Here is a 26,448-nt window from a genome sequence, read left to right as displayed (position 1 = left end):
TTTGACCTGCCCATTTGGCCAGGCTGACCCCGAGGCTTGGTTACATTCCGAGCACTTCCGGGTCGGCTGGTCATTTACTTATATTGAGGTCTTTTACTTGGCTAACTTATTATTTCTATCAATTTTATACTGGAATGCTACTAAATCAGCACTTGTGGTTTAATACCACTGACCAGAACACTATAAAATTTATATACACCCCATGTTTTCCCCTGAACCGGAAGTGATATCAATGGGCACTTCCTGTGTTGTGATACTCCCAGTGGGGGTCATTTTTAGTTTAAATAGCGGTGAGGTAGGGGGGCTCCACACCCCAGATGAAGGCTCGTTAGCCGAAACATGTTGGGTGGACTCCCTACGATTACCGCGTTTACCATACTGTTTTGAGCTCATTCTGATCTTCACAAATGTGAGTGTTTCTGTTATATTTTTTTCAATAAATTTATGTTTTAAACGATATCATGCCATGTGAGCTTTATTTCTCCCATGGTATGTAATTCTATCCGGTTGGCCTGTTGATGAGTCTGGACGTTTGAGGTTACGACAGGATCTCTACCCTTTCTCCTCTCCCCTCCCCCAATGGAAGTCGAGAACATTTGAGGATCCATCCTGCCAGCCTTGGTGGCTATACAAGCTTTCTGGGACTTGTAAGACGTATGTCTTTTCAAGTCACCTGGTTCCGGTAAGCCCCCTCTGATGCTTTGGTGGTGGTCCCGACACTCATTTAGAAGTTTCATCTACCTGGTGTTTCATCTACTCACTTGGCGAAAGTTCTTCACCATTGTTTCTATTATTTAATTTTCAGAGACTTTTTTGGGTGGTGGGTGTTGAATTCCATTCAGATTATAATCTTTAGCATTTTTGAACATTTTTGTCATAAAAAACAATTTTGTTTCACTTTTTAGCACTTCCATATTTCTTCACATTGTTTTCACACTATATCAATTGATTTTGATAGTACGTGGCACTTTGTTTAATTTGTACTATATTCAGATTTCTACATGCAATTTTGAATTTGATGAATTGTTTGTTGTGGCCCCCCAGTAATGGTATAGGCCCAGTTTATTTTGTTAGTATTTTCATTATATTTACACTCATAGCGCTACACTGTATATGGTTCTTAAATGCTGAAGCAGAAAGCCATTACAGAAATCCTGGGGCAGAAACACAACGACAGAACGCTGAGGCAGAAATGCAATGACAGAAATCCTGGGGCAGAAGCGCTATGAAAGAAATGCTGAGACTGAATGCCGAGACAGAAATGCTGGGGCAGAACACCATGACAGAAAAACACCATGACAGAAAAACGCCATGACAGAAAAACGCCATGACAGAATTCCTGTGGCAGAGACACTATGACAGAAATCCTGAGGCAGAAATGCTGTGGAAAAACCCTGGGGCAGAAATGCTATGACAGAAATGCAGAGACTGTACGCCGAGACAGAAATGCTGGGGCAGAATGCTGTGGCAGAAATGCTGGGACAGAACGCTGTGACAGAAATGCTGGGGCAGAACGCTGTGACAGAAATGCTGGGGCAGAACGCTGTGAAAGAAATGCTCGAGCAGAACGCTGTGACAGAAATGCTGGGGCAGAATGCTGTGACAGAAATGCTGGGGCAGAACGCTGTGACAGAAGTGCTGGGGCAGAACGCTGTGACAGAAATGCTGGGGGCAGAACGCTGTGACAGAAATGCTGGGGCAGAACGCTGTGACAGAAATGCTGGGGGCAGAATGCTGTGACAGAAATGCTGGGGCGGAATGCTGTGACAGAAATGCTGGGGCAGAACGCTGTGACAGAAATGCTGGGGCAGAACACTATGACAGAAATGCTGAGGCCGAACGCTGCGATGGAAAGCTGGGGCCGAACACTAAGACAGAAATGCAGGGGCTGAACGTTACCCTGGGGCAGAAAAACGCTATGACAGAAACCCTGGGGCAGAAATGCTATGACAGAACTGGGGCAGAAACGCTATGACAGAAACCCTGGGGCAGAACCGCTATGACAGAAATTCTGGGCAGCACTGCTATGACAGAAATGCTGGGGCAGAAAATGCTATGACAGAAATCCTGGGGGAAGAAAATGCTATGACAGAAATGCTGGGGCAGAACGCTATGACAAAAGGCTGGGGCAGAACGCAGAGACAGAAATGCTGCGGCAGAATGCTATGACAGAAATCCTGGAGCAGAAAATGCTATGACAGAAAAACTGGGGCAGAACACTATGACAGAAATCCTGGGGCAGAAAATGCTATAACAGAAACCCTGGGGCAGAAAAAACGCTATGACAGAAAACCTTGGGGCAGAAATGCTATGACAGAACTTGGGCAGAAACGCTATGACAGACACCCTGGGGCAGAACCGCTATGACAGAAATGCTGGGGCAGAAAACGCTATGACAGAAATGCTGGGGCAGAAAACGCTATGACAGAAATCCTGGGGCAGAAAATGCTATGACAGAAATGCCGGGGCAGAACGCTATGGCAGAAACGCTGGGGCAGAAAAAACGCCATGACAGAAGTAAAAGCAGCAATGTTTGTAGTTACATCCTCCCCGTCTTGCCAAGCCAAGCCCTGCTGACAATGAATGTGACTTGTATAAGCTTATGAGAATGACATGCGACTAAAACCACCATAAAAATCGATAATAAACAATGAACAATCCAGCATGGTACATCAACAGCAAGCCACAACAGACCTGACACCTCAGGTCTGGGCTGCTGTATGTGGTCTGATGTCCTCTGTGCTGCAGTGGTACGAATTGTGGGGAGAGGGGAGCAGGCGGCTAGCTGAACATCCCTCCCCCTGAACACCCGGAGAAGCAGGCGGACGGCTCCCACATGGAGCAAGATGGTAAAATGAGAGAGGAGCTGGCTGATGAACGGACGAGCGGGCGGGCGGCCGATCACCGCCCCGGCGGAGCACCCGGTGGGCGGCTCCCTCGTGGAGCCTTATGAGGAGAGGAGCAGGATGTACATGGGGAGAGGAGTCGGCGGGTGGCCGATCACCACCCCCCCCCCTCCGTGGGAACACAGGGAGAAGCGGGGACCCATGATTGAGGGATGTGCCGAGGGGTGACCAGGTGGGTGGGCAGGCGAGCTCCCCGGTGGAGCACTGAGAGAGGTACTGCCACCATGTAGCAGCCGACCGTGGCTTAGCAAGGACCCAGAAGTGACGTGTAAGCCCCACCCCCTTCTGAACCCAGAAACGCCGACGAGCCCTGGCCTGACAGAGGAGGAGGCTTAAATAGCCCTCTCAGACTCCTCCCACAAATACAAGCTGGCCTCCGTCCAGCCTTTAACCATATCATACAGCACACATACTGCCCTTCATATATCATACAGCACCCATACTTTCCTTCATATATCATACAGCACCCATACTACCTTTCATTTATCATACAGCACCCATACTACTCTTTATATATCATACAGCACACATGGTACCCTTCATATATCATACAGCTCCCATATTACCCTTCATGTATCATACAGCACCCATACTACCCTTCATATACCATACAGCACACATACTACCCTTCATATATCATACAACACCCATACTACCCTTCATGTATTATACAGCTCCCATATTACCCTTCATGTATCATACAGCACCCATACTACCCTTTATATATCATACAACACACATGGTACCCTTTATATATCATACAAATGGTACCCTTCATATATCATACAGCACACATACTACCATTCATATACCATACAACATCCACACTACTCTTCATATAACATACAACACCCATACTACCCTTTATGTATCATACAGCACACATACTACGCTTCATATATCATACAGCACCCATACCACACTTCATGTATCATACAGCCCACATGGTACCCTTCATATATCATACAGCACCCATACTGCCCTTCATATATCATACGGCACACATACTACCCTTCATATATCATACAACACCCATACTACCCTTCATGTATCATACAGCACCCATACTACCCTTTCTATATCATACAACACACATGGTACCCTTTATATATCACACAGCACACATGGTACCCTTCATATATCATACAGCATCCATACTAGCCTTCATATATCATACAACACACATGGTACCCTTCATATATCATACAACACACATGGTACCCTTCATATATCATACAACACACATGGTACCCTTCATATATCATACAACACACATGGTACCCTTCATATATCATACAACACACATGGTACCCTTCATATATCATACAACACACATGGTACCCTTCATATATCATACAGCATCCATACTACCCTTCATATATCATACAACACCCATACTACTCTTCATATAACATACACTCATAATGCACTATTGAAGACCTCATCAGCTGTGAATCATGTTGTGTTATTGTATATATTACATTTGTTTTCAGGACCTCGGACAGATCCCAGCCAGGACAGGCAGGTTACAGAGGTAGATCCAGGTGGGGAGGAGAGATCTGGAACTTTGTACTTTGTTTTACTATTAAACTAGCTGTAGATTGTGAAGACAGCGGCTGGAAGCCCCTTTTCCTCATACGTCCTCTATGATATAGCTGGTTATGTATGGCTCTCTGGGTCTCCTCCGATTGTGAGATCCCCGATCCTGATCAGAGCTGTGATGATGAATCCAGCCCCCCTAATCGGAGCGGAGCCCCCCTCCCTTGATGTAGATGAGCTCTGGATGGGAGGCAGTCGGTTGTAATCAGGCCCCTCCCCCATGTCACACTCTCGGCTCCCTCCTTTACTACTTCATTGACTGTAGAAGTGGTGAGAGGCGGAGCCTGAGTGAGATCAGAGCAGGCACCAGGACCAGCAGCACGGCACGGGACCTCTATCACTATCTACCACTATCTCTATCAGTATCTATCAGTAGAAGAGCCTGGAAGGGGCAGATCCCAGTGTCCCGGCAGCATGGCCCTGACAGCGGTGTGCTGCTTTGCTCTCCAACTCTCCGCTATGATTTGCTGTGTGATTATGAATGCAGAGGCTGCACAGAGACAGGAGGACAGCCTGTACATGTGGATCGATGCCCACCAAGCAAGAGTCCTCATAGGTACCCTCCTTCTTTACTCTCAGGGATCCAGAGATGTGCCCACAGATCAGGGCACAGTCATAGGACCTCTACTCCTGGAATTAGCTGGGTGGAACTTTTATGATCAATACACTGCTTGTCTTCTCATCACTTATTGCATTTATTGCAGGCTTTGAAGAAGATATCTTGATTGTTTCTGAAGGGAAAATGGCCCCTTTCACCCATGATTTTAGAAAAGCACAGCAAAGGATGCCTGCTATTCCTGTCAATATCCAGGCCATGAATTTTACTTGGCAAGCAACTGGACAGGTACGTCTGCTATCTATAGTATATAACAGGGGTCTCTAAACATTCTAAATAAAGGGCCAGTTTAATGTCCTACAGACATGTTGGTATCAGTGGGAGGAATAGTGCCCTATCATTGATATCAGAGGGAGGAATAGTGCCCCATTATTGGTATCAGTGGGAGGAATAGTGCCCCATCATTGGTATCAGTGGGAGGAAAAATGCCCCATCATTGGCGTCAGTGGGAGGAATAGTGCCCCATCATTGGTATCAGTGGGAGGATTAGTGCCCCATCATTTATATCAGTGGGAGGAATAGTGCCCCATCATTGGCGTCAGTGGGAGGAATAATGCCCCATCATTGGTATCAGTGGGAGGATTAATGCCCTATCATTGGTATCAGTGGGAGGAATAGTGCCCCATAATTGTTGTCAGTGGGAGGAATAATGCCCCATCATTGGTATCAGTGGGATGAATAGTGCCCCATCATTGGTATCAGTGGGTGGAATAGTGCCCCATCATTGGTATCAGTGGGAGAAAAAATGCTCCACTGTTGGTATCAGTAGGAGAAATAGTGCCTCATGATTTGTATCTGTAAGAGGGATAACGTCCCATCTTTGGTATTAGTGGGAGAAATAATGCCCCATCTATGGTATCTGTGGGAGAAATAGTGCCCCATCGTTGGTGTCAATGGGGAAAAATAATGACCCCCTGTTATTGTCAGTGAAAAAAATTGTGGTTCATTGTCGATGTCAATGGGGTAAAAAGTGCCACAAAGGGAAAGATAAAGGGCCTGCGGGCAGCAGTGTGGAGACCAGTGATACATACATAACATTATTTTTTATATATATATACATATGAATAAAAATATAACATATATATATATATATATATATATATATATATATATATATATATATATATATATATATATATATATATATATATATATATATATATATATAAATTATATATTAAATATGTTCCAAATAAATATTTAACAAAATGTATTTTAAAATAATTATTATTAATATATATATTTTCTGTGTGTGCATTGAAAAAAATATATATGTACTATATATATATATATATATATATATATATATATATATATATATATATATATATATATTTTATATATATATATATATATATATATATATATATATATATATATATATATATATATATATATATATATATATATATATATATATATATTTTTTTTTTTTTTTTGGTTGTTGTGTGTGTGTGTTTGTTTTGTTTAACGAAATCTTCAAACCTTCAGCACAAATAATGTATATATTTTTATTAAAATAATTCATTATGTCATCTGCAAAAAATCTAAAGGTTCCTAGTGCCAGTAAAATATATGAAGCACTTTTTAAACTAGATTGCAGATGTTCTGTTAAGTTGTATACTATATATACATTAATTACTGTATTGGCATATCTTAAAAGTACAGAACTAGTCATCTTTAATGGTATTTAGCTTAAAGAACTTAGTTATCAATATGCCATAATATAAGTAGTCACTATAATTATATAATCAGAATTTCATGTTTTAATTGTGTTTTTTAATATTTTGCAATATCACTGCTGGTATAGTATATATAAAAAAATAAATAAATATATATATGATAAGGGTAGTCTATATAAATAATTGTAATTGCAAACTCTATTTGTGTTTTTTTTTAATGATTTTGCAATATTACTGCTACTCTCTGTAATTTTTCATATTTAAATCATGATATAAGTAGTCAGTATAAATAAGTATAATTGCAAGTTATAACTGTGATTTTTTTACATTTTGTAATCTCTCTGTTGGCAAAATTTATATTTATAGTCATGATATAATTTGTCAATATAAATAATTATAATTGCACATTTTATTTGTGATATTTTAAAATATCTTTGCAACATCACTACTACTCTCTGGTATCATTTATAGTCATGATATAAGTAGTCAATATAAATAATCATAATTGCAAGTGCTATTTTGTGATATTTTTGTGCTCCTCTCTGGAATAGTTAATATTAGCATTGTTTGGGTTATACATCGGTGTCTCTTTTTAGATATTCAGATATCATTCTTTTCTTTTTATTACAATCACGTTTACAAACACCATTGTTTTTGGTTTGCATTGATAAAAATATTGTGTGACAAAAGACTAGACAAGGTTTTTTTATGAACCTGTCGTAGTAGGTCATAGTGCTGGCAGAGGTCCGACAAGATTCTCCTCATTTTGTAATGCCAAGCAGAGCTTTTGAATATTTGGGGAAACTATATTAGTCCCAAGCAGCTGCCCTTCCCTGGATTACCAGCTGCTCAAACACAAAACTGACAGTAAATATGTCACACATAGTAACTTGAATGAGAAACAAAAATGTGTGTTTAACCTTTCTTTCAAGTTCATCCAAAACAAGGTCTTCATCAAAGGCAACACAGCAGGTAAGCTGTGCGTTGGGCTCTGGGTAGTAAGATCAGCCACATGACACTGTGATGCGTGAAGAAATACAGGCATAGATTTTCACACAGCTGCCTTTCTGCTGCTTCAATAAAGCACAGAAAAGGAGGCCCCCATAGGAAGTGCAATTAACCTGTAGCCATTCGATTTTAGATATTTGGGGACTGAAAGAAGAATTCTTACGGAGGTTGCTGTAGATGACATTTTTTATTGCTTTTTTGCTTTTTAATACGCCTTATGTTATTTATTCAGCAATTAGACCAGCTTAAGCCATTGGTCGTCATTGCATGCTGAAACGAAATATGATTCGTGTTGGTTAGGTACTCTTCTGCTTCTAAGCAGCTCTGTGAGTATAGATAAATGGCTTATTCATAGGACCTAACTGCCGAAGTCCATGTTATCGGAATACCTAATAGGAGCATAGCAAACTCTTTACTAATAGTATTTATGAGCCAAGGAAACGGCTTTCACTGAATTGGACTCACAGTTACACCTTTGCTGTGTAGCATGTCACATAGTAGAGGAAATACCTTGTTTCCTGACCTCTGTGGCAGAATTTCCACTGTGGAATGTCAGTATGTTTACATTCTGTGTGCTTGACTTTTTTTTTTTTTTTTTTTTTTACTTAAAGGGGTTCACATATCAAAAGTGTGCAGCTTCTAGCCTTTAATATTGAGATTCTGTTCTTCTGTGGTATTTTGCATCTTGGTGTTGTAGACATGCCACTGGGGATCAAAGCATAATGCTGCTGAGATCCCACTTCATTTAGTAGAGCAAGCATGTGCATGCCATCTGTTCTATCTGATAGAAAACAGCGGTAAACGGCTCAAACTGTGGCCAAAAAAGGCTTTAGTACTCAGAGATGAGATGCGAGGCACCTTGTAAGCTACATCTGGTTTCCATAGTAGTTTACATTGTATAAATGTTCAATATACAACCTCTGTACTCCACATTAGTGCATACAAAATCATTAATTTCATAGGTAAAAACTTCCAGACGATGCAGAGAGAACTGAAGCGACACAACATGTTTTGTTGATCATAATTAACCTGACGTTGGTTCTCATTTTCCACAAGCACTATAGGAATGACAGCTGAAATCTGATTGGTGGGGATGAGCTACACCTCAATGGGCTAGATTTACTAAAACTGGGGCACACGGAATCTGGTGCAGCTGTGTATGGTAGCCAGTCAGCTTCTAACTTCAGCTTTTTCAGTTAACCACTTCAGCCCCAGAAGGATTTACCCCCTTAATCACCAGGCCATTTTTTGCGATACAGCACTGTGTCGCTTTAACTGATAATTGCGCGATCATGCGATGTTGTACACAAACCAAATTTATGTCATTTTTTTCCACAAATAGAGCTTTCTTTTGGTGGTATTTGATCAACTCTGCGGTTTTAATTTATTGCATTATAAACAAAAATAGAGCAACAATTTTGAATTTTTTTTCTATAATAAATATCCAAAAAAAACCCACAAAAACAAAAAAATTCTTCACCAGTTTAGGCCAATATGTATTCTTCTACATATTTTTGGTAAGCGTATATTGATTGGTTTGCACAAAAGTTATAGCGTCTACAAAATAGGGGATATATTTATGGCATTTTTCTTTTCTTTTTTTTTTTACTAGTAATGGTGCTGATCAGCGATTTTTAGCGGGACTGCGACATTGCGGCAGATAGATCGGACACTTTTGACTCTTTTTTGGGACCAATGACATTTATACAGTGATCAGTGCTAAGAATATTATTATTATTATACAGGATCTATATAGCGCCAACAATTTACGCAGCGCTTTACAACTTGAGGGTAGCCAGTACAAATACAATACACCTTAATACAGTAGGAATTAGAGGGCCCTGCTCCTTAGAGCTTGCCAATCTAAGAGGAAAGGTCAAGGGATACAAGAGGTAATAACTGTGGACGATGTGCTGATTGAGAAGATAAATGTTCAGGTGTTAGGTGGGGGCCAGATAGGCAAAATAGCCACGGATTACTGTATAAATGTCACTGGCAGGGAAGGTGTTAACACTAGGGGGCGATCAAGGGGTTAGGTGTTCCCTAGGGAGGTGTTTCTAACTGAGGGGGGAGTGTACTGACAGAGAGTAGAGAGAGATCTCTGTTCCTGATTATTAGGAAGATCCCTCTCTACTTCCCTGACAGAACGGGGATCTGTCTGTCGCCGGTGGACATCGCGGCCGCCGGCCATACGCATCGGCTCTGGCGTTGCACCCCTATAGCTCTTAAAGCGGCTGACGTACACCTATGGCGGTTTGCGCAGCCATGCCATCTTGCCACAGTATAATGACAGTGGCTGGTCGGCAAGCAGTTAAGCTTTGACAAAAAAACCTGGAGGCTGATTAGTTTCTATGCAGAGTTGCTCCAGATTTTGCACTCTTCAGCTTTAGTAAATAATCCCCAGTGTTTCCATTTCTCCAGCTTTTAGGAATCAGCTTCCTATTTTGATTTGCAGAAAAGTTCAGACTCACTTAAAACTGAACTCCGAGCACAAAAACATTTATTTTAATATATTCCTTAATAACCACAAAGGATATAAATCAACTTTGTGTGCACCAAATGCCTTTTTAAACGTAGTTATTACTTTGTAAAAGTAGCATTACTGAGTTGTACATAGTCAGTGCAGAGAGCAGATCTGTGGGAGGGGCCCAGCAGCTCCACCCACTGCAGACTGCATGCAGAAAACTATAGGAGGGGCAGATACAGGATGAGTCACCCCCCAAGGAGAGAAAGCAACAGTGACCAGTCTTTATTACAGGAAGCGCCTGCAAAGTTTTACACTGGAGTACTGCACAGATCTGTAAGAAATGCACAAAGCACACCAAGATTCAAGAATACACATCACTTGGGTATTAAGACAATATTTGCTTAACCTGGAGTTCAGCTTTAATTGCTTCCCGGCCAGCCTATAGTCAAACGATGGCTGAGCGGGAGCTTTTTCACCCTCGGTGGACATTATTTCTCCCAGTTGCACGCCTCCCGTGCACTCCAGAGGTCGCGCTGCAGCTTAATCTGTCACCCGCTGTGTCCGCGTACAGATAGCTGTATCGGGCTATGATCACAGCGATCACAAGACAGTTTCACACAGTTAATGGCTTTCATTCATAGCCATTCATTGTGTACTATTGTGATGATCTCTGTGATTAGTCACAGTGATCACATGGTATACACAGGACTGTTTACAGAGCATCTGTACCATGCGATAGCTGTGGCCAATCACTGTTATCACAATAGTACACACTGGCAAAGAATAGAGGCCATTTATAAAAATGATTGCTTATAACAGTGTAAAAAAAAATCCTGATGAACTCCCCAGAGCAGTATAGTGTCACTATGGTAACACTGTACAGCTCTGGTCACAGTATGTCTAAAAAAATGTAAAAAAAAAAAGAAAAAAAATGTTTACAAAATTATGTTTTTTTTCTTACTGTGACCAGTCAGTATCTCTGATCAGAAACAAAAAAAGAGACATAAAAGCCTGACTGAGCTCAACCTCAATTGTACACACTGTGTATACTGTATACATAAATAGGTGTAACAAGACCCAGTGATCTGACACATGTATAGAAATATAGAAATCAGCTTTATTAAACACACATATCTAAACAGTACAAAACCCACTATCTGTCTCATAAAAACATAATTGCCCAATTATTTAAAAATACACATAACCATGGCAGCTGCAGGGAAGTTGTATTAACAACCCCCTCTCGCAAAAAGAGGTAAAAAGAAAAACAAAAATATTAGCACATATTCATGAATGTATGTGCCCCAGTAGGGGGTACAATTTCTGTCAACTAAATCAAAAATTGTGTGGCATTGCCTCCTCCATATTATAAAGTGATGATATATAGCTCATGGCTAAATGTTGCTGAAGGTTTCTTGAAGAGGAATCCTATGGTGAGATATGTTTTCAGAGCGAATTTAAAGTTGAATGTTTTACAGAGTCCATTAAGGTATCTTCTCATGGATATGCAAGAAAATCCAAATCACATGTGGACAATGCGGCCAGCATTGTTTGGGCCATGATGTGAGATCTACCCAACTGAGGGTGATACAGTGGGCCACTGCATGTGGTTAATAACCAGTGAAGTCCATAAGGGTTTTCTGTGTGGGGTCAGTCCTTATTGTATCCAGCTTGAAAGAAGTGGGAAATGGTGACTTATATGGTTACAATAAAATACAAGTGTAAAAACCAGGGAGGGATGTCCTTGTTATCACATATAATGCCCTTGTGGTTCATTAGCAAGGCATCTGCTGTCCTCCCTTATTGGCAAAAGAATCACATATGAAAACTTCAACTGTGTAATATGTGGTTTATCATTGCCCAGTGGGAGCGATCAGTGTCATTTGAAGAGAAACAAAAAGCCATTTAACACTCAAATAAAGGAAATGTACTTATCCATCCATGTGGAGCTTGAAAAGTCCAAGCTGTGTTTGTGGCAATAAAGGTATATCAGTCCCTTAAAGGAATGGAGGAGGTAGGAGAGGGGATATCCCAAAGACTGGGTGCATGGGACCAAGCTGGGAGCCTAACCAGTTTCGCCGGACATGCTGGCTGCTTCAGAGGCAACTGTCACCTGTCTGTGTGAGGGATGTCTTTAAATTTACCTAAAATGACCGCTTTTGGCACCAAAACGGCAAAAAACGCCATTAAGTAAATATACATCATAACGCAAAAACGTCACAGCGCACTCGCCATGACGTTTGGCGCGCATGTGTAGTAGGGGTGGAGGCTCCTACAACATCTAGGGGACACCAGGAGGCAAAACAAACATCATTGTCTCCCAATTCCAGCACAAAATTCATGAATAAAGAATACAAGCTAAAATATAATATATAAAACAATGGGATATTGTATAAAGATTCATATAATTATTCTTGATACTCAGGTAGTGATATTATATACAGTGTGTCAGATCACTTTAGAGGTACCAAAAATAATACAAAATATGTAATGGTATGAATTCACAAGCAGGAGAGAGACATGTCAAGGACCAAGCACCCTAAATGATATGCACAAGAGGGAACTAGGTTTAAGAACGGAACAAAGGACAAGCTATAGTTCAAGCCTGGGGGGTGAACCGCGCCCATTTCCCAAATCTATTGGGTTTCTCTCTGCGGGAATATTTGATCAAAGTTACCTCTTCTGTGATTGGGATCAACCACCTCTAACACCCAGCATATTAATGATGTATTGTCTACTATGATTAAGACATACACGTCTGACTACAGGTGCCTTTAAATGGTATGTAGCAATGTCATATATGTGATCCTGAAGCCTTCTCCTAACTGTTCTTATCGTCTTTCCGATATAATAAGCTCCACATGATATAACACCTGATTTATTTCAATTGGCATGTCCCTTGCATTTCAGGACTTTGCCATTTGACAAAGTAATGTGTGGTACATATATCCCTGACCCTGGGTACCAGTTCGCTAAATTGTAAACGTATTCTAGTATTGGGTGTCCTGTCCTTGTCGGTACCTGTTTCTTTAAAAATGAAAGCTTCCTTATCGCTGTCTTTGGCTCTCTGATAGGTGTTAGTAAACCACCTCCTCTGATAGCTACGTTGAATGAATTTCTTTCTCAATTTTTTTGCCTCCGTCTCAAAGTCTGCAGTCTCTGTGGAGTTTTGACATGCACGTAGGTATTGTCCTACCGGTATGTTACAAATTAGTGATCTAGGATGGAAACTATCTGCATGCAGGAGGTTATTGGTGGTCATTGGTTTCCTAAATAATTTTGTTTTAATGTCACTGTTCTCGCCCAGTTCAATGGTCAAGTCCAAAAAATTGACCTGTACTGGGTCACATTTACTAGTGCTTCTTAGTTCCCGTCCACAAGATGAGATCATCGTCGATGTACCTGTACCAGGACAAAATCCTGTCCAGGTACACCAACAACTCCCCCTCTCCACTGAAAAGCCAAGCCTCCCAATCTCCTAAGTAAACGTTGGCATTTGCTGGGGCACGCTTGGTGCCCATGGCAGTGCCCTGTGCCTGGCAAAAAAACTTTTGATGAAATGTAAACTTGTTATGTGTTAATAGGAATTACAAAAGTTCCAACACAAGCACATTTTTTTCCCTCCCCTATTCTGTCTTGAGGACACATTTTAAAGTTTTCTTTTTCTCAATCAGTATCTCTGATCACCACCTCTCCAGTTATATGATGATGTTATTGTGCTCTGGTGATAGTATGTAACACAAATTGTTAACAAAATCCCAAATTGTATTTAGTTTTTTAATTTTTCAAAAAAATGGTGACAAAAAAATTACAACTTCAGAAAATGCCTCCTATTATCATGCTGTGGGGTGTCTACTTTCTAAAAAGGGGTAATTTGGGGGGTATTTGTAGTGTCCTGGCATTTTATGGCCTCAAGACATTAGACAGGCAATCATTACATTAGGATTGATCAATTTTCAAATATATTTACCAAAGTTTGTTGACTCTATACCTTTCACAAAGACTAAATAATATACAGTGATTTGGGTTATTTTTTACCAGAGAAATGTAGCAGAATACATTATGGCCTAAATTTATGAAGAAATATTTTTTATTTGCAAAATTTTATAACAGAAAAAATGTTTGTGTTTTTTTCAAAATTCTTGGTATTTTTTCATCTATATAGCAAAAAATAAAAACACAGTGTATATTAAATAACACAAAAAAAACACTCTATCTGTCTAAAAAGAATGATAACAATTTCAGGTAAAATAGACCTTTGCTAAAAAAAAAGTTACCTTTCTTTCTCTTCCTCTCTCCTAGCCTGTTCAGAAATGGCAGATCTTTTTTTTAAGTAGAAAGTACCTCACTCCCACTTCCTCCTTCCCCTCCTAGCCGAGGATGACATATCCTTGGTCCACCCCCTCCCCATCTTTCTGGGATAACATCACATATCCAAGGAAGATGCAATACCAATCTCACTGCAGGTCATGTCTTTCCCTGCACAGTAGGGAGCCAGCTGTGAGTCATCACAAAGTGAAAGTCAGCTCCTAGGGCAGCCCAAAGATGATTGGATTTTTCAGAAAATCGCTAGATTTCCCTATCAACACTGTCAGTGTTGATAGGGGGATGCCTCCCGTAGTGCTATTGTGTTCTTCTGGCGGGGGTATGGGTGGAGCCTTCCCAGCTGGCAGAACACAATGATTACTGCTAGCGGCTATAGCTGCCATCAGTAATCTCGTGTAAAAAAAAAATCTGAAATTGATGGATTGACTTGGGTACAATCAGCCTGCCCATACATGGAATGAAATTTGGCCGGTCCCTGCTGAACTGGTCGAATTTCGATCCATGTATGACTAAAACCAAGATGTAGGTGGGGAGGCACAGGAACCCTGAGAAGCATCATCTGTGTGAATTACAGCAGTAGACTGCATGGGCTGGTAAGTATTTGTTTCCTAAAAGTCAGCACACAGTACTTGTACTATAATAATTGCACCTAGATTCATTTAACACTTACCAGGTTCATTTAGAAAGGTAGTCATAAAAGCAATGGTTTCAGTTTACTGCAGTATGATCAGTGGAAGGGGAACTGTTGTTTTTGCATTCCATTGCATTGTCCTTTGGGATAACCCTAGTCATTTAGATGCTGCTGTAGGGTCCATGCACATTGGCTTACAAATCGCTGCTTTTACAAGACTTTTCAAATGGACACAACAAGAACAGACAAACAAACAACCAAAAAAAAAGGGAAATGGTTCAAGTCAAGTTTTGCTATAAATATTTTGATAATATTGCCCAGGTTCATAATTCCTCCCATTGTTGCATATCTTTGGGATTCATTCTGTTAGGCTACCAATATCATTTGTTTTAAGGATTGCCTCTTGCTCATCTCACACACCCATTCTGCCATAAAGGGGCCTGATGTCTTCTGCCAGTTGCGGGCTATGACCGTACGCGCTGTGGTAAGCATATGCCGTAAGATGTCTTTTTTAATGGATCTCATTGATCCAGGAATAATTGATAACACAGAGATACATATGTCCGGTTGCATAGCAGATTGTGTAATTTTCCAATAGATGTTAAAAATCTTTGACCAAAATAAAAAACCAGGTTGGCAATACCATATATGTGACATTGTGCCTCTTGCATTAAGACATCTCCAACATATCTCTTGATTAACATTAATATTATGCATATCTACCAGGCATCAATACCACCTAGCTAAACTTTTATAAGCTAGAGATTATTTTGATAAGTATTAAAAGTATAAGGAATAAACCTAAGAGTCAATTCTGTTTCATATTTGTGCTCTTGATTTTTTTAAATTCTCCTATGTATGTTGAGTAATTTAGTTTTATCTGAAACACAATAAATTATATTTTTATTAAATTACATTTCAACTTAGTTATTGAGCTGTAAACAGCAAATATCTTACACGGTTTGTTTTCCATAAGGTTCACATTCCACTGAAAACTGAAGTTTAATCTGCTTAAACTTTGCCTTCCCTGGTTCGTCCCTTCCTTCCTTGTCAACAAGCTAATGACATTTTTAAATACACCTTTCAGTTTTCATTATATATTTTATGATGTCATCAGTAGATCTTGGTGCTTCCCTATGCAAAGCAGGGAGATTATGGTTCGTGGAAATGGCTGTACATAGCTTCCTAAATAAACAGCAGACCGCCCTAGGTAACACCCCCATGTGATGACGAGCCTCCATAGTTGATAGAATTTAATGGAAACAGCAGGTTAGGGACATTCAGGCTGGGGAGAAAAGTGCTCAATTATATTCTCCAGCCATGAAATGAGGCATCTTCTAAGGCACACGGTATACAGTAAAATCAGAATAAGCATTTTGAATACAGGAAAAGAGCCTGGCCAACTGTTCTAGACCAGGGGTCTCCAAACTCTCTACACACAAGTTTCTTGTCCTTCAGACTTTAGGGGGGCTGGGACTGTGGCCAGCGGGAGTGGAAATGTTCCTGGCATCAGTGGGAGTAAACATCACATTTGGTATTAGGTGCAGGAACGGTGCCCTATCGTTGGTATCATTGGGAGAAATAGTGCCCTATTGTTGGTGTCAATGGGAGAAATGGTGCCCCATTGTTGGTGTCAATGGGAGAAATGGTGCCCCATTGCCACAGTCAGTTGGCAGAATAGTGTCTCGTATCAGTGGAAGAAATAGAGGCCCAAGGGCCAGATAGAGGCAAGCAAAGGGCCGCAGCCAGCCCCCGCACCAGTTTGGAGACCACTGTTCTAGACTAAAGGGAAGTCTGGAGTTCAGCTTTAATTTAGCTTTGCAGGGTAAAAAAAAGTACCTTTTCTCCTATTGTTTATAGAATGGTATCTTTCATCTCTTTTTCTGCAATTTAGCTGTTTTTAGTCATTCAAGTCTCTCTCACAGTGGCTCAGCTATCCCTACTTCCACTTCCAGCAGTGACTTGGCAGCCTTCCAGCTTTCTAATCTTCCAATGTGAAGGCATGTGAAGGCAGACCAGGTACTCTTGAAGTGAGAAGCAGTGGAGATAAATTGCTGAGAGAATGACTTTAGTAACATCTTTGAGATGGAATGGATGCATATTGCCTGTAGCTACAGAGGTCGTTAAAGGGGTTTTTTTTAAAGCTCTTTTTTTGTTTGTTAAAAATATGTAAAAACATAAACATTTGTAGCCTGACAGCAGGTTTACTTTACAGTTTATTTATTTTTATTCATTGCACAGTGCTGTAAAACACTGTAAGCTGACATTTTTGAAGGCACAAGCATTCATTAGTCGGCCTTTTACTGTTCCTAGACTTGGCCCACCAAGTCAAATACAGGCATTGTAATCCAGAAATAAGAAGTAGGATTGGGTGGGATATGCCTCTGATGATTTTCCTATAAGGCTAGAAGAACCAAGGTTGCCTAGGCAATGTCACATATGTGGATGGAAGTAATCAGAAAATATAGGCTAAATCTCTCTCTCTCTCTCTCTCTCTCTTACATACTGTATATATTGTAATATGGATACAATCAGCCTGTCCACACATTGTTTGAATTTCAGATTTGATTTGAACCATGTAAGGTTGGCTTTAGAAAATGCCAAGCCACTTGGCTCTCCTGTCAGCAGTACCACTACCCTTTACACTGCCCTCCACACTACAGGTTCCTCAGGTTCACTTAGCTTTTACTCACAGCACTTCGCTGTACTGGTACACTCCAGAATTTGTGCACTACTTTTTGTTGGACCTCCTTTCTATGCCTCCAAAGGCTGTACAGGAATTCCCCGAGTTACAAACACAATAGGGACTGTAGGTTTGTTCGTGAGTCAAAGTTGTTCGTAAGTAGCAACATTGCATTTGTAAGTGTAACTTCTGGTCGGAACACTGCATTTGTAAGTGTAACTTCCGGTCGGAACACTGCATTCGTAGGTGTAACTTCCGGACGGGAACACTGCATTCGTAGGTGTAACTTCCGGACGGGAACACTGCATTCGTAAGTGTAACGTCTGCCTGTGCATGGATGTGGGATGTTCCGGGAGCTTGTTGTGTTATCTGGGGCTCTTCTGGCCATGCAGTACATGTTTTACTGCAATATGGGATGTGTCCGGAGGTATCCAGGACCAGCGTGGAGCACAAGTGGCTGGCATTGGAGGCCGTTCGTAAGTAGGAGTCATTCCTAACTCAGGTGTTCGTAACTCGGGGACTGCCTGTAGTTAGGCTGCAGTAGATGCATTAACATAAACAGGTGCCTTCCAGGATCACTAGATTACTGACAAAAGAAAGTTGGCCGAACTGGTGCATTACCACTATGTCAGGAATAAAAACTGAAGTACCTTGCAGGTAGGTTTCTTTATGCGTTTTTGACTGGAATAGATTTTGCTGAGCAGAAAATGTAGGCTGCCAATGATGACTTGTTTTTCTGAAAATACTAGTTGCACAACTGGCCTTCTGACAGTATATCTTCAGTACTAAGTCACTGACCCAGAGCAAGTATTGAAGATGAAAAGTTCTGTCTTCAGTATTGCATCACAGGCTGTAAACCTGCTCCTGATGTGTGATTAAAAAAGAGTATCAAAGCCAGGAGGTCAGCCCCAACCTTGGCACCCCAGATGTTTTGGAACTACATTTCCCATGATGCTCATGCACTCTGCAGTGTAGTTGAGTATCATGGGAAATGTAGTTCCAAAACATCAGGGGTGCCAAGGTTTGCCATCACTGCTATAGAGAGTCTGTTTTTATGAAAATCTTTCCTCCCTCTTGCAAGATTTAAAAACACTACGGTATATATATAAACCAGATATTGTTTTACTATATACAGTATTTTACAAAAGTGAGTACACCCTTCACATTTTTGTAAATATTTTGTTCTATCTTTTCATGTGACAACACTGAAGAAATTACACTTTGCTAAAACGTAAAGTAGTGAGTGTACAGCTTGTATAACAGTGTACAATTGCTGTCCACTCAAAATAACTCAACACACAGCCATTAATGTATAAACCGCTGGGAACAAAAGTGAGTACACCCCTAAGTGAAAATGTCCAAATTGGGCCTAAAGTGTCAATATTTTGTGTGGCCACAATTATTTTTCAGCACTGCCTTAACCCTCTTGGGCATGGAGTTCACCAGAGCTTCACAGGTTGCCACTAGAGTCCTTTTCCACTCCTGCATCATGACATCATGGAGCTGGTGGATGTTAGAGACCTTGCGCTCCTCTACATTCTGTTTGAGGATGCCCCACAGATGCTCAATAGGGTTTAGGTCTGGAGACATGCTTGGCCAGTCCATCACCTTTACCCTCAGCTTCTTTAGCAAGGCAGTGGTCGTCTTGGAGGTGTGTTTGGGGTCATTATCATGTTGGAATACTATCCTGTTGCCCAGTCTCCGAAGGGAGGGGATCATGCTGTGCTCCATTATGTCACAGTACATGTTGGCATTCATGGTTCTCTCAATGAACTGTAGCTCCCCAGTGCCGGCAGCACTCATAGAGCCCCAGGTCATGACACTCCCACCACCATGCTTAACCGTAGACAAAGCACGTTTGCCTTTGTACTGCTCACCTGGTTGCCACCACACATGTTTGATACCATCTGAACCAAATAAGTTTATCTTGGTCTCATCAGACCACAGGACATGGTTCCAGTAATCCATGTCCTTAGTCTGTTTGTTTTCAGCAAACTGTTTGCGGGCGCTCTTTTGCATCATCTTAAGAAGAGGCTTCCTTCTGGGACAACAGCCATGCAGATCAATTTGATGCAGTATGTGGCTTATGGTCTGAGCACTCACAGGCTGACCCCACCACCCCTTCAACCTCTGCAGCAATGCTGGCAGCACTCATACGTCTATTTCCCAAAGACAACTTCTGGATAAGATGTTGAGCATGTGCACTTAACTTCTTTGGTCGACCATAGCGAGGCCTGTTCTGAGTGGAACCTGTCCTGTTAAACCGCTGTATGGCCACCGTGCTGCAGCTCAGTTTCAGGGTCTTGGAAATCTTCTTATAGCCTAGGCCAGGGGTCTACAAACTGCGGCCCTCCAGGTGTTCAGGAACTACAATTCCCATCATGCCTAGTCATGTCTGTGAATGTCAGAGTTTTACAATGCCTCATGGGATGTGTAGTTCTGCAACAGCTGGAGGGCCATAGTTTGAGGATCCCTGGCCTAGGCCATCTTTATGTAGAGCAACAATTTTTTTTTCATATCCTCAGAGAGTTCTTTTCCATGAGATACCATGTTGAACTTTTAGTGACCAGTATGAGAGAGTGAGAGCAATAACACCAAATTTAACACACCTGCTCCCCATTCACACCTGAGACCTTGTAACACTAATGAGTCACATGGCACTGGGGAGGGAAAATGGCTAATTGGGTCCAATTTGGACATTTTCACTTAGGGGTGTACTCACTTTTGTTGCCAGCGGTTTAGACATTAATGGCTGTGTGTTGAGTTATTTTGAGGGGACAGCAAATATACAGTGTTATACAAGCTGTACACTCACTACTTTACATTGTAGCAAAGTGTCATTTCTTCAGTGTTGTCACATGAAAAGATATAATAAAATATTTTCAAAAATGTGAGGGGTGTACTCACTTTTGTGAGATACTGTATGTATATATATATATATATATATATACATTATCTCACTAAAGTGAGAACACCCCCCTTTTTTGTAAATATTTTATTATATCTTTTCACAAAAGTGAGAGTAAAAGTATATATTTATATATTTACATATAAATATAAATATAAATATAATATATATATATATATATATATATATATATATATATATATATATATATATATATATATATATATAAATATTTCTACACACAGCACGTTACACAGTATATATTATTGTCTTTAAATTAAAGCACAGTGCCGATGACAGACACCAACAAGTCATGTTGCCAGTCAAGATGCGGTCAAGATGACATAAATGAAATATAAGGCTTTGTTAAGTGGAAGTTTTACTCTCCTGTAACATCTTATTTAGAGTGGGTTTTTTCAGTCTGGAGCTGAGATAGGTGACATATCAGCCTCCATGGGAGTCTTAAAGCCTGACACTAAGTTGATATTTCCATAGTTGCTAACTGTCCCGAATTTCCCAGGACATTCACGGGATTTAGACCCTTTTCTCGAATTTTTTTCTCTGACCAAAAAAATACAAGTGAATCATAGCACACACACCTATTCCTAAGAGGTACATTTTTACAGATTACAGTACTTTTCTGACTGGTTCAGTCTAAAGCTGAGCTTCAGGCAGCTATAAAAGATTTAAATTATCGCAGCTCTGTAGTCATTAATAGGGATGAGCCGAACACCCCCCGGTTCGGTTCGCACCAGAACCCGCGAACGGACCGAAAGTTCGCACGAACGTTAGAACCCCATTGACGTCTATGGGACTCGAACGTTCGAAATCAAAAGTGCTCATTTTAAAGGCTAATTTGCATGGTATTGTCCTAAAAAGGGTTTGGGGACCCGGGTCCTACCCCAGGGGACATGTATCAATGCAAAAAAAACTTTTAAAAACGGCCGTTTTTTCGGGAGCAGTGATTTTAATGATGCTTAAAGTAAAAAAAAAAAAGTGAAATATTCCTTTAAATATCGTACCTGGGGGGTGTCTATAGTATGCCTGTAAAGTGACGCGTGTTTCCCATGTTTAGAACAGTCCCTGCACCAAATGTCATTTTTAAAGGAAAAAATCTCATTTAAAACTGCTTGCGGGTTTAATGTCATGTCGGGTCATGGCAATATGGATGAAAATCAGTGAGACAAATGGCATGGGTACCCCCCAGTCCATTACCAGTCCCTTTGGGTCTTGTATGGATATTAAGGGGAACCCCGCACCCAAATTAAAATAAGGAAAGGTGTGGGGCCACCAGGCCCTATATACTCTGAACAGCAGTATACAGGCGGTGCAAACAAGACAGGGACTGTAGGTTTGTTGTTAAGTAGAATCTGTTTGTAATTTTGAACATTTTTAACGTGTTTAGCTCCAGCCAAAAAATCTTTTCTAAGCTTTTTGGAAAACATAGGGAAGGGTTATCACCCCTGTGACATTTGTTTTGCTGTCTTTCCTCCTCTTCAGAAGATTTCACCTCACTTTTTTGTCCCAATGAAAAATGTTTTTTGAAAATTTGGGTTTTTTTGTGGAACAAGGATTGGAAAGCATCAGTGGAAAGGAGAACTTGTTTTCCCATATTAACTCTTACAGGAGAGAATTTCCCTTCCTAGGGGTAGATTTCATCTCACTTCCTGTTGTCTCCTTCCGTTTGCAAGTAGGAGTCGTTTGTAAGTTAGATGTTTGAAAGTAGGGTCCTGCCCTATATACTCAGCAGAAATTTGGGCCTTAGGTGTTGCTGTGGCCACAACACTGTAAGCCCTCACAGGGCCCTGCTGTGAAATATTAGATCAAGAATTGTAATTACATGCCCCTGTTGAACAGGAGCTGAAAAATTAGGCCTTAGGCACTGGTGCTGGTGCCACAACACTGCAACCCCTCACAGACACTCTAGTTGGAACGCAGGAACGAGCCCTGCTGCAAATTATTGCTTCAAAAATTGTAATTACACGCCCCTGTTAGACAGGGGCAGAAAAATTGGGCCTTAGGCACTGGTGCTGGTGCCACAACACTGCAACCCCTCACAGACACTCTAGTTGGAACGCAGGAACGAGCCCTGCTGCAAAGTATTGCATCAAAAATTGTAATTACACGCCCCTGTTAGACAGGGGCAGAAAAATTGGGCCTTAGGCACTGGTGCTGGTGCCACAACACTGCAACCCCTCACAGACACTCTAGTTGGAATGCAGGAACGAGCCCTGCTGCAAAGTATTACATCAAAAATTGTAATTACACGCCCCTGTTAAACAGGGGCTGAAAAATTGTGCCTTAGGCACTGGTGGTGGCGCCCAGAACCAAAAATGTTCTTACAAGCTATCAGCGTGATGATTGAGGAGGAAGAGGATAATTACTCAGGGATAGTCACTCAGCATCAGCATAGGCAGTCTTTGAAGGGATCTGAGATTTCAAAAAAAATTATTCGGTTACATCAGCATCAGGTGCTTGGTAGCTGGTGGTGATCCAAGACTCATTCATTTTTATGAAGGTCAGCCGATCGACCGAGTCGGTGGACAGACGCACCCTGTGATCGGTTACCACGCCTCCAGCAGCACTGAATGTGCGTTCCGAAAGAACGCTGGATGCAGGACAGGCCAGTAGCTCAATTGCATACTGTGCAAGCTCTGGCCAGTGATCCATCCTCAAGACCCAGTAACCCAGAGGATTTTCGGTGGGAAAGGTGTCCAAGTCTGATCTTGCCCCTAGGTATTCCTGCACCATGTAAAACAGACGCTGGCGATGGTTGCTGGAACCGATCATACCTTGGGGCTGCGGACCAAAAAATTGTCTGAACGCATCGGTCAGACGGCCACCTTCTCCACCGCTCCTTCTTTGACTGACCGAAGCCTCAGCAACACGTTGTCCAGAAACAGGAGTTTGTAACCTCCCAGTCTCTGGGAACGCGTTGCACAGACCTTTCTGCAAGGCCTCCCGAAGATGTTTCATCCTCTGCTCCCTCTGCGATGGCAAGATAAGGTCCGCAACCTTACCCTTGTAACGTGGATCAAGGAGGGTTGCCAGCCAGTATTGGTCCTTCTCCTTGATACCACGAATACGAGGATCCTTACGCAGGCTTTGCAGGATCAGGGAGGCCATGCAGCGTAGGTTTGCTGAGGCATTCGGTCCGGAGTCCTCTGGGTCACTAAGAACGACATGGTCCGCAGCCACCTCCTCCCAGCCACGTACAAGTCCATGTGTTTCTTGGGACTGATCCCTTAAAGACTGCTGCTGATGCTGAGTGCCAGGCTCCACCTCCATACTGACACAATCTTCCTCCTCCTCCTCTTCCTCCTCGTCCTCTTCCTGTGTGATCGGCGGGCACGCAGGAACACTGTCTGGATAAAGGGGGCCTTGAGAGCTAAGGAAGTCCTCCTCTTCCTGCCTCTGTTCTGCCTCAAGTGCCCTGTCCATTATTCCACGCAGCGTGTGCTCCAACAGGTGGACAAGGGGGACAGTGTCACTGATGCATGCACTGTCACTGCTCACCATCCTCGTGGCCTCCTCGAATGGTGACAGGACAGTGCATGCATCCCTGATCATGGCCCACTGGCGTGGGGAAAAAAAACCAAGCTCCCCTGACCCTGTCCTGGTGCCATAGTCGCACAGGTACTCATTGATGGCCCTCTGCTGCGTGTGCAGCCGCTGCAGCATGGCCAACGTTGAGTTCCACCTGGTGGGCATGTCACAGATTAGGCGGTTCTTGGGCAGGTTAAACTCCTTTTGGAGGTCCGTCAGCCGAGCACTGGCATTATATGACCGGCGGAAATGCACACAGACTTTCCTGGCCTGCCTCAGGACATCCTGTAAGCCCGGGTACCTGCCCAAGAACCGCTGCACCACCAAGTTAAGGACGTGAGCCAAACAGGGCACATGGGTCATTTGTCCCTGTCGGAGGGCAGAGAGGAGGTTGGTGCCATTGTCGCAAACCACCATTCCTGCCTTAAGTTGGCGTGGCGTCAACCACCTCTGAACCTGCCCCTGCAGAGCTGACAGAACCTCTGCCCCAGTGTGGCTCCTGTCCCCCAAGCACACCAGCTCAAGCACCGCATGGCATCTTTTGGCCTGCGTACTTGCGTAGCCCCTTGAACGCCTACGGAGCACCGCTGGTTCCGAGGAAGAGGCCATGGAGGAAGAAGAAGAGGAGGGGGTGGAGGAGAGAGGTGTGTCACAATCAGCATTTTGGAGGCGTGGTGGCGGAACAACCTCCAACACTACTGCACCTTGTCCTGCATCCTTCCCAGCTGCCAGCAGAGTCACCCAATGCGCCGTGAAACTTAGGTAACGTCCCTGTCCATGCCTGCTGGACCATGAGTCAGCGGTAATATGCACCTTACCGCTGACCGCCCTGTCCAGCGAGGCATGGACATTGCCTTCCACATGCCGGTAGAGAGCCGGAATCGCCTTCCGTGAGAAAAAGTGGCGTTTGGGTACCTGCCACTGAGGAACCGCACATTCCACAAACTCACGGAAGGGGGCAGAGTCTACCAACTGAAAAGGCAGCAGTTGAAGTGCTAGCAATTTTGCCAAGCTAGCATTCAACCGCTGGGCATGTGGATGGCTGGGAGCAAACTTCTTTCGGCGGTGCAGCAGCTGGGGCAGGGAAATTTGCCTGGTACAATCTGACGTCGGTGTACCAAAAGCAGATTGCCCACAAGTACTTGGCTGTGACACACCTAATTCTACACCTTCATTCCTCTCACTGCAGGTCTCAGAGAGGACTGAAGGTCTAGTGGGGTTGGAAATCTCAGCTGATGAGGAGCAAGGAGAGATCCTCTTTGTTCTTTGGTGTGGGTCTTTTAGATACGCTTGCCAACGAACTGCATGGCAGGTCAACATATGTCTGGTCAAGCATGTGGTACCCAAGCGGGAGATATTTTGGCCACGCGAGATACGCTTGAGACATATGTTGCAAATAGCAGCGGTGCGATCTGATGCACTCGTCTCAAAAAAGGCCCACACCAAAGAACTTTTTGAATAACGCGCAGAGACTGCAGCGCCCTGCACATGTGGAGCTTTGGGGTGTGATGCAGTCAATGTGCTGCCCTTAGGCTGGCCCCTGGAGGGCATCCTGCCTCGTTGGTGATGTGCTGCCGCCTCCTCCTCCTCCTCCTCCTCCTCCTCCTCCTCCTCCTCCTCCTCTCTCCTATCAGGCACCCACGTTGAGTCAGTGACCTCATCATCCCCTCCCTCCTCATCACTGGAGCAAACCTGGCAGTATGCTGCAGCAGGGGGAGCATGACTGCCAGATTGCTGTCCTTCTTGGGCACCCCCTCTGTCCGCGCTCATGTTACTGCCTTCATCGAGCTCAGTATCGTCATCAGAGCCTTCCAAACGCTGGGCATCCTCCTGGAGCATGTACCCAACACTGTGGTCAAACAGTTCGAGGGAATCCTCATGAGGACATGGTGGAGCTAGGGAAGGAGTCACTGATGACATTGAGCTGAGGGAAGAGGCCGCTGCTTTGCCAGACAAAGCACCCTGGGCATGGGTGAGAGAGGATGAGGAGGATGAGGACGGCTTGGTCATCCACTCGACCAAGTCTTCCGCATGTTGCGGCTCAACATGGCCAGCTGCCGAAAAAAAGGCCAAGCG

General features: G+C 42.7%; 1 protein-coding gene across 1 annotated transcript in view; it reads left to right on the top strand.

Moving 5' to 3' along the window:
* Window positions 1-4,768: 4,768 nt before the first annotated feature.
* WIF1 (WNT inhibitory factor 1) overlaps window positions 4,769-26,448 on the top strand; it is a 153,632-nt gene continuing 131,952 nt past the window's right edge. The window contains exons 1-2 of the mRNA XM_073620126.1: window positions 4,769-5,061; window positions 5,210-5,349. Coding sequence (XP_073476227.1) covers window positions 4,920-5,061; window positions 5,210-5,349 — 282 coding nt within the window. The 5' untranslated portion in view covers window positions 4,769-4,919. The remainder of the gene's footprint in view (window positions 5,062-5,209; window positions 5,350-26,448) is intronic.

Source organism: Aquarana catesbeiana, linkage group LG03 (assembly GCF_042186555.1).
Source record: "Aquarana catesbeiana isolate 2022-GZ linkage group LG03, ASM4218655v1, whole genome shotgun sequence".
Lineage (NCBI taxonomy): Eukaryota > Metazoa > Chordata > Amphibia > Anura > Ranidae > Aquarana > Aquarana catesbeiana.
This window is presented reverse-complemented; position numbering and strand designations above follow the sequence as displayed.